The following is a 14830-nucleotide window of genomic DNA, read 5'->3' as shown; positions in this document are numbered from 1 at the left end:
AAAAGGCACTGAAATAAAATAATTTTTTTTGAAAAATACCATCTTTCATTATAATAATCTCATTATAGGGCTTTCAAAAATCCTTAAGAACTGAGTAATGGATATGACATGCTACATATGATCAATCTGTAGAATTTTGTATATGTTGGTACATGAATACAAATACACTGATAGTGAAGTTGTGGATGCGCCATTCCTGGAAGCGTTCAAGGCCAGGCTGGATGGGGCTTTGAGCAATCTGTTCTTTAAGTAACATAGGAGGTGTCCCTGCAAATGGCACAGGGGTTGGAACTAGATGATCTTTAAGGTCCCTTCCAACCTAAACCGTTCTATGATTCTGTGATAAGATTTTTATTTCATATATTTATCTATAGACTTAGATTTTGAAGCTATACTTCCAGTCTTGAAAACTTTGCATGTTAGACACTGAAATCGAAAAAATATGGACCTACTTTTCTTTCCATAAAGTAAGACTTGGTTTGCACACTCACACCTTGAAACTCTAAACAGGGTAGCAGCTCAATACTATTATGAATGTTCTCTGTCCCTTTGGATAAAGCCGGGGGTTAGACACAATATATTTTTGTACAGATTGGCAGATAACTTTCAGATGGTAAAAATTCTGGATCCATCCTTCTCATTAATCACATTATCAATTCGCAGCTACCTAGACATGTGATCTTACTCCTAAAGAATATGTCTCTTACTCCTATGCAAAAGAAACCAACAACAAAAAAACCCTCCCCTATGAAATTCATCCAAAGGTGTGTTAAGTTCATCACCAGCCTGCACACAGATACTGGGGAAAAACTGCTAAGAAGAACAAACCAAATACAAGAGGTATATCTAAAAGCAAGAGCCTTTAGACAGTCAGGTTGAAGACCTAGATATACCTTGTCTACATTCCTTTCTTGTACTGAATCTTGAGCAACTACAAAAATCAAACACATTGTCCATCAACAGTAAAAATTCACAAAAATGTTATGCCATCTCTACAACACTGCCATTTGTTGACTATAAATAGAATTGTGGTTAAAGTCTCACTGTACATAATAGCATCAAAATAAAGTCAAATAAAGATATGAAAGGCAATATTCTGAACTATTTTGGGTTTTAAAAAGATTTGTGGATCCCTAGCTAGTTTTGTCCTTACCTTTCCCACAAAAGGTTGGTTGCTCTGTGCTATTTTTGTTCCTTACCATTAAGTGATGGGAAGCAAGAGGTTCCTCAGGGTCAATCTCTGCATGCCAAGTTCAACAACAACCTTTTAGTATGTTTCTTGGAGAACATATTTTCACTGGGCTGTGAAACCATTTAACTGACAAACTCAGCTCTACTCTACTATGTGATCTAGAGTTTTCATAGATACAACAAGAAGTGAGACAAGCTGCTAATGATGTTTAGCTCAATGCAACAAAGGACAGTCATTTCAGGGAATTCAGTGAGCATTGATAAGGCTTGAAATATCTCTTCTGTTTTACACCTGGGCTGATGAACTGATCTCTGCTGAAGCTATATGAAGGTAACAAGAACAAAGAGGCACCCTGGTGTAACTCAGGGGCTCTCAATCTCTGGAGCATATTTTGTTAACAGAATACAGTTATTTGAAAGGAACATGCACAAATTTAAAAGCACTCCTGCTTTCCCCTGGAGACAGGGAATGGGTGTTTGAGAGAGGAACAACTGTGCACAGTGTCTGGATCCTGTGCCAGGTCATGCAAAGAGCTTGGAATGACACAGCTAGAGGCATCATTTTTGTCCCAGCTCTCTTCCCAGGACCACTATACTCAAGCAAGCTGAGGCCGGGAATTGCTGGTTTAAATTACCTGTACACACAACTCAACACCAAGAATACCTAATATCTAACCTCAGTTCACTCTTTGTCTTCACTTTCTTATCTGTACAATTGAATTTAATTCCTTCCCCCATAGAAGCAGTGAATATGAGTTTAGTAATGCCTCTGGAGTGCAGTGAAAAGGTAATGAACAATACAAGGATTATGCAGCATTTGAGCTTTTTGGATGAACTATACTCTAGCAGAGCTGAAAGCATTCAGTGCTGATTATTTACCAGCAGTACATTTACTCTTGTGTTCAAGGAAAAGTATAATTTCTAAGAGACGGTGATCAGCTGCAATTGAAATTGGTCTAGGCATGGCATCATGAATTATGGCGTTATATATGTCTATATTTCACCCCCTATGGAATAGCAGGTGCAAACAGGTTGGACAATCAGCATTAAACAGCCCCTCAAATATTTATGGCTTAGTTTCACCTCTGGTCCAATAGCATCAGATTGTTCAGTTGCTTGAGTATTTGTGCAGTAAGGCATCAATAGAAATGGGATATCTGTTCTCTTAACTTGTATCTTAAGAAGAGACAGTATCTGTAGACCACACACTTTCTTTCGTAACTTGGATAGCAAGAAGTCTGACTTTCACAGTACTCCTATAAATGCCAAAAGCGAACACATGTAATTAGCAGTTAAATTTTTTTTAGCAGTCTTTTGAATTTCCTTTGCAAAATGTTCTGAAATGCAAATGAATTGCAGTTCATTATCATAGTGGAAGATTAAAGTAGATTTAACTTACTACATCTGTCATAACATTATTGGCCCCCCCCCCCTTTTTTTTTTTTTCTCTGTAAAACAGAGTTTTGGTAATAAACAGGAATATAAGACAAGAAAAAATGGTAATGTCCTGGAGTGTATGTGAAAAAAAATTGTAACCCTAGATTGACTGCTATGTTCAATATGAGTTGGCTAATGGAGTTAATGAAGTCAAAATTAATCGAAGATGCTCATCCAACCCATTTCAGGTTCATGCAACTAAGCCATCCATACCAGTGCACTGTAGATGGTGATGGTGTAGTTGTTACAATCTAGAGAAACATGAAAGATACTGTATTTTTGGAATGTATCATGTGCTTAAACAGAAGTGTCTACTGCCATTTTACATGCCCTACATATCCAAGTGGGCCACTCCATACATTGCCAAAAAACGGTACAGGTTTCCGTAGTGTATTTATCATAGATACAACCTCTCAGTGAGTATATCAGATTTCAAAAATGGGACCAGGTGCATCTTCGTAGGCAACTGAGTTGCTTTCTTTATGTTTACTTTGATTTCATCTACTAATTCATAACAACCAAACTTGCTAATTGCCTGAGTTTGGAGCCAGGGGCTATCGACAGGAAATTCTACACTTTTCTGCTTTTGAACACTCTTCTACTATAATGTTGTAAACAGAAATTTAGCCAGCCAAAAGTATTGATCCATTTTCTCAGGTATTTTGCATAGGAGTCTATAAATCACTCTAAAGAAAAAGTATATCCTCATTTACTGCTTGTAAAGCTCTATTAAGCTTAACAGGTTTAATGGCAAGTGGACCATGCATAATTTTAGTCATTATTCTTTGATCACCATGGCTTTATTGAAACTGTTTGTGGCATGTATTTATCAAAATTGATTTAATACAGAAAATAGTTTCTTGTTTTCACAAAAATGTTGTGGAGAGGATAAGGAGTAAGTCTTACATCCTAACTATTACCATAGACAGCTTTAATTTATAAAGCAGCATGTATCCAAAGTGTATAGCACTGCCATTTAATATTCATTAAAGTGTTGTATCTCCGGACATCTGCATGTTCTTTATCTTTGCCAGCACTTACTACATTCCCTCACTGTTGCTAGAATAATATAATGAAGATATACTGATTAGGTATATATATATAGGTTAATAGTAAGAAATACAGTTTTCAAGTGGGCGCAAGGCTTAGATCCACAAAGGGATACATGACCTGCAGGCAAAATAAATGAATGTATAGCTTGCCTATGAAACACAGAAAGGCCTTTACAGCATTCCTCAAAAGCTCTAAGAGTTCTGCACAGACCAGCTCGGCATCATATGTGTAGCTCTAGGCAAGGCATGAAGTGGATATTTAGGGATACAGGAAACTGCTCATCCTCTTCTCTCCTATTAACAGGCATGTAAGGATCTGAACATCTTGAGGATTTAAACTTCATATTTGGGAGCCCAGTCCCATGAAGGGGTTTAGTCATTGAAATCTTCTATGATTCAGTGTCTAAATTAAGTACACAGTACTGAAAGTAAAATTCACCATTGCCAGAGACCTAAATTCCCCATAAATTGCATTTTATGCTTTGAGTTTCAAGCCCCCAACTGAGGTCCACAGCTGATGAATACTGAGTGCTAAGACAGCCTGAACAAGAGGAACAACAGGAACTGAAAGAGGAATGAGACTCAAACACTGCATCTCACCAGCACTTAGAAGCCTATCTCAGGGCTTGAGATAGATGTCTACATAAGACTGAGTTTCAGCATCCAAAACATCTTTCTTTCCTGAAATTTTTAAACTATGTCCCACAAGAGTAGCACGGATGTTTGGCACTGCAGCTTTATGGCTAAAATCCTTGCACAGGCAACAGGAAACCTGCCTTTTCCCAGCCCGAACCTCTATCCAAGGAGAGTGCTAGGGCAGGAATAACTGTGTGTGGGTGAAACATTCACCACCTGCTAAAAATGGAAGAAAGGGAAACTTAAGGAGAGAGAATTAAAGATGACAAAGCACCCAACAGGTGTCTTAAGCCTCCTTACTGAGGGCCCCTACTAGGAATCAAAGCCAGGTTTTGCACACACCCTGCAGGCTTTTCCTGTTTTCTTTATCCTCAAGCTATATGATTGTAATGTTAAAATGTGAAATAGGAAAATACTTGTCTATATATGATTACTTTATATTTTCTTGTAAAAGCGGAGTCCTTGTTTGCAGCTCTAAGGCATTGTCTGGGGGAGGGAATTTTTCCATATCCAATAAAAGTGCATTTGAATTGAACATTCAGTCAGTCATCGTTAAGGAAGAGAACTCCCTGTATTTTTTGTACTCTATTTAACTGTAAAAGGCCATTAAAGATAGGCAGAGCACTGTTCCATCTAGCCTAAACTGCAGCTGGTCCTGAATGCTCAGGGAAAGGATTTGAAGGCAGGATAAAGTAGAAGCTTTCAGCTTTTCTAAGTGCAGGGGTATCCATGTCCAGAGATCACATCTCTGCCATTGTGACTCGGAGACATGGATTATGGCTGGTTGGACACTATGAATGGGATTCTGGAATGAAAGAACAGTCTGTAGCTCCATTTTAGATGGAAGACACATTTACAAAGGGTTTCCATCTTCAGGATAGATTTTCACTAGAATAGCAAAAAGCCCATATGCTACGCATATTTAACTGGAGTTCATGGCACCATTGAACGTGTTTTCCCAAAGAAAAAGTGTTCTGACTTTTTTTTATCATTATCAAGACATTTTTCTTTGGCCTTAGTTTTGGAAATGGCAACAGTACTCTAGATTAGATCTTAAGCACACAAAGACAGACATCAGCTAACACCACCACCAACTTAAGAATAAAATAAAATCATCTATGTGGAAAATGTTAAACTTAAATACTTAAAACCTGGTAAACCTACAGGTAACTGAGTAAAAGGTCCCATTACAACAAGAATCAGGCAGTCCTGACAAGAAGTGGCTCTTCTGATGTTTAAATAAATAATTTCATTAATGGGCCCAGTTTTTGGGATCCCCAACAAATAAGAGAAATTAACTGACTGGAGGGAACCTAGTGAAAGGCCATCAAGGTGACTGGGGGCTGGATCACATGATGTACAAGAAGAGGCTGAGGGAGCTGTGTTTGTTCAGCTTAGAGAAGAGGACACTAATGAGGGGGGCTATTACCACTGTCATCCCCAAATGAAATTTCTGCTTATGAATAACCGCAGCCAGACTTGTCCTAGAGGTGTACATTGGAAGGCCAAGAGGTAATACTTGCATAGTTTGGCATGGGATATTCCAGCTGATATGAAGAAAAAAGCTAGACACGGGCACAGGCTGCTGAGAGAGGCGGTGGAAAATCCATCCCCGGAGAAATTCAAGATTTGACTGGACAAGGACCTGAGCAATCTGAGCTATCTTTTCAGTTAGCCTGTGTTGAGCAGCGTTTGGACTAAATGGCCTTGAGTGGTCATTATGTGCATCAGCCTTCCTTCTGACTGCAGTTGTGTTCCAGCTTTGTCTGGGATTATTTTCCTCTTCTGCACTTTATCTGTCACTACTGGTTATGTACTGTTTCATCTTGCTGTCCTTATTTTCTGGAACACATCAATTTGTACTAACTGTTTAATATTTTACACAACACTTTCTTGACCAATTTTAGAAGATGATGCACAGTGTACTTGCCACCTCTGTGATCACTTCATCTGAAGTGTGTTTCTTTGCCATTGGTTTGGAAGTACATTATGCTAAGAAATGACAAGGCTGTACACTCCCTTACATCCCACCAGCAGTTTTATGACCACAAATGTTTGCAGTTTGCTCAGTTCCCAAACATCCACATTCTCTATAGATTCATATAGTCCAATAGTACAAACCACCGACAGGAAGGATGCGGAACGGATTGTTAAAGACATCCAGTAAGGCTGCATTGCTGCTCCAGGCATTATTCTGAACAACATAATTATGATGAACATTTAAAGATGTCCATAAAAGAGCAAAAAAACTCATCAAAACAATTTTACTTAAAAAATGTTCTTTTTGCTGCAGTCACACCAAATAACTGGCAGGGAGCTTTTTAACCATGTCGACTAAGCATCAAGTTTGTCTGGTTGTTGGCTTTCTCCTCTGAATTTTGAAGCATTCCCTAGTGAGACAAATGCCCACTGAGGGGACACTTAACATGCTAACTGTTGGGTTTGCAGCTAGGGTCTAGAGCAGAACAAGTATGGCAAGTCTACTGGGGTCAATGTGATCCTTATGTGAGCTGCAGCCAAGATACACAGAGATTGAAGCTGGTTCTTATTTCCCCTTTGCATCACTATAATAATGCTTAGAGGTCACTTGGCAACTGGATGGGGAATTTGGTTATGGAAATATGTATTTCCACATTTTTATTCACAAGATAGGGTTCTTGTTTTTCCTGTTCTTTTTTCAGTGGTGATGGATTCTCAAAATATAGGGAACAGGCCTATGTTTCTGTAGCGTGAAGTATCTGGCATGCTTGGGAGATCTGAAACAACAACTAACAAGAAGAAAAAAATTATTTTCCTGACCAGAAAAAGCTTGTTTCTTATTTGTTAAAATGCAAGGTCAGAAGATTCTGACTCTTCTTGCTGAGAGATTTTTCCTGAGCTGCTGCTCAAAGCTTTAACATTAGCCTTGTTATACTGACTTACTGTTCCATGGATAATCACCACATACTGTAACACCACTTGTGTAATAATTTAATCATGTAAAAGACAAAATTAATGCAGAAGTTTCCTTAAGAGACTTTTAAAATGTAAAATTGATAGTCTCTATGGAAATGTAGCCCAATACAGGTTTTTCCTCTGAGCCTCCTACTCCAGTGACACTTTTAATATGTGCTAATTATGCACATTCATCCTTTTATTACATAGTAGTAGGCAAATGCTATTTACTGTTTGATCATTGGAGACCTCAGATCGTTACGGAAAATATTGAAACCTCTTAATTCCTATATAATATATTTATACTGAAATTCATGTTGATGAGAAGCCTGGAAATTAGTGCTCTTCTTCCTTTCATTTTAAAGGAGGCAGCTATTAATAGGCAAATTACATGCAGAGGTATTTGAATTAAAAGAAATAAAAACAAAGAATTCTATTGTTTAAAATGTTGATAGTTTTGACATGCTGTAGCTGGTCCAGGATAACCTTTGCTTTGGCAAAAGATTTTATTTGGTCATGTTTTGTCTCAGACTTCAATATTTTTTGTCTATATCCAGAAAAATGCAAAGACATATCTATGTACCCCGGATTTAGGCTCCTTTGTGTAATTCAAGAGTGCTGAATTTACTCTATTTAATGCATAACATTGAAGAGATTTTTGAAGATGAAGAGATGAAGTGACAGACTAAATTGTGGCCTGGAAAAAACCTTAGCTTATTGATAAGGACTTAATAAACTATTTAGTTTATTGAAAGATGACTAGACCACTGTATGTATGTGAATATTAAAACAGCTGAGATTCATTCCTTTGAAAAAAACAAACCAAAACATAACAAAGCTGAAATAGACACGTCCATCACACGCTGTGAGCCGAAGCATCCTATGGAGATGTGTGTCTGTCTCCTTCAATGATAGAGGGTACTTATGTACCCAATTAATTGCCTGAGATTACAATGGGTGAATCTGGGGCGTTATTATTTGTATGGGCAAAGACCCTGCAGCAACAGAAGTCTGAAAGCTGAACCCAGCATACGTGAAACTCGAACTACAGGAAACCAATACTAAGGAACCACTAGAGATCGGTGTGTAAAAATACATGGATTTAGATGCAAGAGATTTTGGAAGGCAGTTTCTCTGAACATTATAGCCTAGATTTAACCACAAGCTATTTGACCACATGGTATCTGACTCCTGATCTTTATTCATGCTCATGAATATTTGTTTAAGCAAGCAGTTCCCTTGACTTGAGCTGTACTGCTTGTAGTTAAAGGCCTTATTCAGCACAGGCAGTACTGGCATAATCTGACTGCTTGAGTCTATACTGCAAATATTAATGCTGCTTTTAGAAATGATAGTCATCTTGATAGTCAAAATTCTCAGGGTTAATGGCTTCTTCAAACAAGTGCTTTGGGATGATGACTTAAACCCTTTCCTAAGAAAAGAACAGTGTCAGAGGTTGAGGGCAATGGAGGTTCTTCCTCTTCCCACTGCATGTTTTCTGGAGAGGATTTGGTCATCAAAATCTTAGAACTGCCTTTAACTGAAACTAGCCCTTACCCTTCTCAAATTGTGACTTTTTCTCTGGGCTCAATTTCTTTCTTTAAAAAGATAGGTTAATGATAAAACATGCTTTGGCATGTCAAGGTCTATGTGTCGGTTATGCATTTGTTCTTATTATCCATCAGCCTCAGGATACTGTGAAAGCTGCATAGATATTGACCACCTGCTGTTTGGGAAGGCTGAACAGAAAAGTGACTAATCTCTCCTCTGGGCACGGGATAGCGCTGCTCCTCCCTGGCATTGTAGCATTTATTTTTAAGGAAGTAATGTATCAAACTAATGAGCTTTATATTGGTTTCTCATTTCTGATGTTACAAAACTTAGGAAATTTACTGAAGGAATTTTTTTTAATATTTGAATGTGAATCTCACCCACTTATGTTACTCTGACTTGTCTGTAGGAAGCCTAAGCAGCCTGCCAGATATATTAATTCCTCCACAATAATTCTAGTTCTGGTTCTTTTTAAATGTTAGTAGCAATATTTACCCAGTGAAGGACAACACACCTTACAGTGAAGGCTGGTGATGCAGTCTGTGTTATGCTGTGCTATCATGGGTTTATTTCAGAAAGCAGCTCATCTGTGGAAGGCAGGTCCTTCTCAGAGGTTCCTGACAAGCAAGTGTACACAGGGTTTTCAGTCATGCCTGCTTGTTTGCTTAATTGAAGGACAGATGCAGCCCTGCTTTCAATAATCCCAGACTGAAACTTTTATTTTAGACTGTCAGGACAGAGTGGGAATCTTTTCCCCCATTTTAAAAATGCCAGAGGATTTTCTTACTCCTTCTGATGTAAATATTTTGTTTTAAGTTAGTGATAAGTTCTCATCAAAGGTTTTGCACAGAAAAAAAGTACTCTGCATGCATATTATAATGAAAATACTCACTTTAAAATGCTCGTCAGACTATTTGCAATAGGTGGGTCTGTCGTATTAGAAAGAAGCATACTTTAGGTAACTAAGGTTAGCAATAACAGTCCAGAAATGACACTGTGCCTCATTCTAATATATAAAAAATAATTTTTGTGGCAAAGAGACCCTTTTTAAAAGTAGACTAACAAAGAAAAGAAATGGACATGTAGTAGAATCAGAACATTTTCTGCCCTGGAGAAAACAGATATTAAAAAGAATATTAATATGTATGTTTCAAGGCACTGCTCAGTCACAGGAAAGAACTCCTGATATCTTTTGTTTTCCCTCATTGTAATATATCAAGTGGTGACACTCTGGATTTTTAAACTCTTCCCAAGTTGTCTACTACTCTTGCTAGGTATTGGAGGAGATGGACCATTTGCCTGTTTTGCTAGGTCAGTAATTCATGACAGAACTCTCTACTTGGCAAAGCTATAGGGGTCAAAACATTTTTCACTGTATTTTCTTTAGTAATACATTTACCCAGGACCCACGGTAATATCATCCACTCGACGATGGTTGGTGGCGGTCCCTGCATGCTCAGGTCTGACCTGTCAATGTGCTGAGAGGCAAGCAACAGCAGGAACAGAAAAGTCAGGTAGGATGCGGTATGGCAGATAAATTTGATAAATGGCTTTCTGATGAATAGCCCTAATGGGCTTTTGGGAGCTATCAGGTAGCACACAGAGAAGACTGGGAAAAGGAGTCCTATCACAACACATGTCAACATCTTCACAGCCCAGTGTCGCCTCCTCCATCCAGGGAACTCATCGTACCAGCGGGATGCGAGCAGCTGCTGGCAGTTGGGCTGAGCAACAAACTACAGAGAGAAGAAGAAAGGAAGATGGTTAGTTCCTTGTTACCTCTGTAAAGTTATTTCCATTCTAGGTATGTTATGATAAATAACCTTTGGATAGAGATCTAAAAAATGTAAAATAAGCTTGTGCAAGCCCACTCATACTGATAATACCAGCAAGACAGGACTGGGTCAGCCTGCCCTTCCTTCAATGCAAAAAGTATAGAACAAAGCCATTAAAATTCACTTTTCACAATAAAGCTTGACCTCCCCATTGGTTGAGTACACCAGGAATCAACAGACTGTAAAACACATGTACCTCAAAAGCTGAAAAAAACCATATACCTCAAACTGAAAAACAAGTTCACAAAAACTTCCATTATTCAACCAGCAATGTTTGTGGAGAATTCACAGAATACAAGGTGGAAGCCTCTATGAAAATGAAAAGCAAGACTGAGATCTGTAAACAGTGAAACTGAATTCCACTGCCATGAACAAACTATTCTCAGTATGTTCCCTGCTAATTCTCTAAAAATCAAGTTTACATGCTTTTATACTGACAAAAGTCTTACATTACATGATGCTTGCACAATAAAAACTAAGCACCAGCATTCCCCAGTGCTTCACTAATCCTTGTCAGGATATACTCCTTTCCTGTAAAATATATTATGGTCAGTCTGTTCTCCATGATGTGATTTCAGTTTTTAAAATATGATCCTTAAAATTAAACTTCACCAAAAAAACCCCAAGCCCAGTAAATATTTAATATATTTCAGACAGCTTTTTGAAAAATCTTTAAGTATATTCCAGGGTTTTATGTCATATTTTTATTTGATCATTAGTTCCTATTTTCCCTAATGCTTTCTTTTACAAAGGGGACATAGACTAGCAGCATGCTGAAGACATAATAAACGTATGCAGAATATTCTTTATCTTACTAAATACTAAAATTGTTAATTTACACCAGGTAATTTCAGATTTGAAAATACAGCTAGTTTGGGATTTTACATTATTTTGATAATACTTATAACCGCAAGGGCCAAGTTCCTTTCAGTTAATGAAATCACTGGGATTACTGCTGGTAGAAAATGCTATTTAGGTTGGAATGAAATGAGAGTCAGCATACATCTTCCTGTACAAGTCTGGATCTTGTCAGAAATGTTAACCTGAGCCAAATTCAAACCTAGTGTATGTTAATGAAATGCCAGTGTCGTTAACAGAGACATATTTACCTACCACACACCACCACTAAAGCTGCCTCTGACTGTTGTGAAAGAGAAGAAAACTTATTCATACCTTGAAAATAGCCTTAAAGAAGAATAACAGAGTGTTCTCTTCCATTAGGAAAAATGCATTTGTGAGTTTTCAGGGAGTTTGTTTCAAGATACAAATGTCTGGAATGATACTGCATGGAGTCAAAGCAGATGGTTTCAGAGTTACATTTTTGCCAAGCTTTTGACAAGGGTCTTCCTACAAAATCGTTCACATCAATTTGCTTGGCTAGGTAAAGATTAGTGCTTTGCTTGACTAGTGAAAAAGTATGACTCATGGACTAATTCCTGAGTAAAATATTTTCCTTCTTTTTCCCTGGAGTGTTTCCCCTTCTTCATACAACATTACATATCCTTCCCATTACATATCCTCTCACCTAAAAGTAATCTGTTCTTAAGTCTTGTCTACGTCTCCTTTCTCAACATCTTTGGGCTGCCGTCATTGTATTGGGGACCCAGGTGAAGGAACAAGTTTCAGTGGATAGAAAATGCTGATGATAGAAATAGGGGGCCTACTCCTTGCCCAGCATGGCTAAAAATCAATTAATTTCCCTTGCTGTAGTGTAGAGGAAATTAAGTAAAAGGACGTGTTTTTCCAGTATCCATCAAGTATTGGCCTGCTCTGGGGTTGAGTACACCAGAACTGATGCAGAGGTACCTCATGCCATGAGGAGATACTGACTGCACCATCTGGATAGTACTCCACACTGGGTGGGAAGTAGCTGCTTAGTTCTAATCTTTACACAGATTAATAAGCAAAAATTTCAGTGTTAATATAGAAAGCATTTCTGACCAGGCTTGAAAAATTGTTTCTTATCTACTAATAACCATATTAAATTTTGTTGTGTTGTGACTGTATTGCTAAAGTAAGATGTGTTAAAGACAAGGACTACTTTGTGAGGCACAGGAAGTTTTCCAGTGCAGAAAATCCCAAAAACTGAAGAGTCAATTTTTTAATTGTAATTTTTAAAGAAATTAGGTCACGAGGTTCAATAAGGCTAATTGCAGGGTCCTGCATCTGAATTGGGGGAAACCCTGGTATCAATACAGGCTTGAGGGGATTGAACGCAGCCCTGTCAAGAAGAGCTTGGGCATAATGGTGGATGAAAAGCTGGACATGAGCCAGCAATATGTGCCTGCAGCCCAGAAGGCCAACCCTATCCTGGGCTGCATCAAGAGAACCATGGCCAGCACATTGAGAGAGGTGATTCTGCCTCTCTACTCTGCTCTGATGAGACCCCACGTGGAATACTGCATCCAGCTCTGGAGCCCTCAGTACATGAAAGGCACGGACAAGTTTGAGCGGGTCCAGAGGATGGACACAAAAATAATCAGAGGGATGTAACACTTCTCCTGTGAAGACAGGCTGAGACAGCTGGGGTTGTTTAGCCTGGGGAAGAGAAGGCTCCAGGGACACCTTATTGCAGGCTTTCAGTACTTAAAGGGGACCTACAGGAAAGATGGGGACAAACTTTTTATCAGGGCCTGTTGTGATAGGAAAAGGGGTAAGGGCTTCAAACTGGAAGAGGATAGACTTAGACTAGATATAAGAAAGGATACTTGTTTTTTTTAAATGAGAGTGATGTAACACTGGCACAGGTTGCCCAGAGAGGTGATAGATGCCCCATCCTTGGAAACATTCAAGGTCAGGTTGGATGGGGCTCTGAGCAACCTTATCTAGTTGAAGATGCTCCTGCTCATTGCAGGGGAGGCTAGACTAGGTGACCTTTAAAGGTCTCTTCCAACCTAAATTATTCTACGATTCTGTGATTTTAAGAGCTGCATGTATAGGGAAGCAGTTCTAGTACTGCAGGAAAAGGTCAATACCAGATACCCCAACACAGAATCTACAGATGATATACTGCATTTCTGAGAGGTCAAGATATCCAGTTTCATGTTGCTCATTTTTATACAACAGCACTGTTGTCAGGATTAGTTAACAATGTCCTGAAGCAACAAAAATACTGTCTGTTCGCTGCAGCCTTTTCTTTATGATTCTGAGCTCCATTGGCCATATAACATACACTATGAACTACTCCAAAGTGTCTTCTTCTGACAATTTGAAAATTACCCTAAATGTCTTGATGACATTTCTTTTATAGTTACGCTTTTCTGCTTCATTTACCAAGGAATTATATGACATTATTAAAAATGTCCAAATTAATTTTCACAATTTGGACGACTTGCTCCATTTTTGTGGTTGAGAGATTTACATATATGCTGTGAAATACTTTTGATAGTGATATTACATTATTATTTATTACATTAGTTGAATAATGAGGGAACTTCTTGAATGGGAACAGCTGGGGTACCATGATGGCAAGAAATGTGTACTCAGTGGTGAATCCTACACTCTTGTTCCTCAGCTGCCCAGAGAGGAGGAGCTTGTTATTACACAATGCATGTACCTTCTTGTCCAGTGGACCTGTTTCCTCCAGAGGAAATGAAGGAAAGGTATTGCATACTCTCACCTTGTCTTCATGTGTAATAACTAAGTATTTGAGCATGTGCAGAAACTTGGAATACGTAAGTCTTCCTGGGACACACAGTGTAAATGTCACCTGTATTGGCTGTCTCAGACAGGACTCATAAGTCACCGTTATACAGGTGAAGTAAGTTTATCTGTGATTAATACATTTTATTACTGATCCTGAATGCTGATTACACTTGACTTTTCGATTTATCCACTGAAAAGCTCTTCTCTACAGTAAAGAAAAAAAAAGTCTTCATGGCAAAATTCTCTGGTCGAATGAGATTTAAACTCTAACTGTTATAAAGACTTCGATACTTCGATTAGAAAGCAACAGTAGAAGTGGATGGAAAATACACATGCACCAAGCTGTAAGACATGTGGATAGGAACACATCTAGGATGATCGCATAGTAAAGTATGTCAACATATAAATTCTCTGCTGAACTGGCAGGTAAAAAAAAATAAAAAAATGTACACAGATATTTTATGACTAGCAGAAAAGGAAATACTCTGTGACATTAATTTGCCAGTTTTGTATTGCAGATGCCAAAATATTTTCACTGTAGTATATTTT

The 14830-nt window shown here is 38.3% G+C and overlaps 1 protein-coding gene across 3 annotated transcripts in view; it reads right to left on the bottom strand.

Annotated features, from left to right (window-relative positions):
• Nucleotides 1-14830, bottom strand: part of TRPC4 (transient receptor potential cation channel, subfamily C, member 4) — a 154800-nt gene that overhangs the window by 31901 nt on the left and 108069 nt on the right. For all 3 annotated transcript variants that reach the window (XM_014966259.1, XM_014966260.1, XM_014966258.1), the window contains one exon: nucleotides 10201-10537. In XM_014966259.1, coding sequence (XP_014821745.1) covers nucleotides 10201-10537 — 337 coding nt within the window. The remainder of the gene's footprint in view (nucleotides 1-10200; nucleotides 10538-14830) is intronic.

Source organism: Calidris pugnax, unplaced genomic scaffold (genome assembly GCF_001431845.1).
Source record: "Calidris pugnax isolate Ruff unplaced genomic scaffold, ASM143184v1 scaffold20, whole genome shotgun sequence".
In the NCBI taxonomy this organism is placed as follows: Eukaryota; Metazoa; Chordata; class Aves; order Charadriiformes; family Scolopacidae; genus Calidris; species Calidris pugnax.
This window is presented reverse-complemented; position numbering and strand designations above follow the sequence as displayed.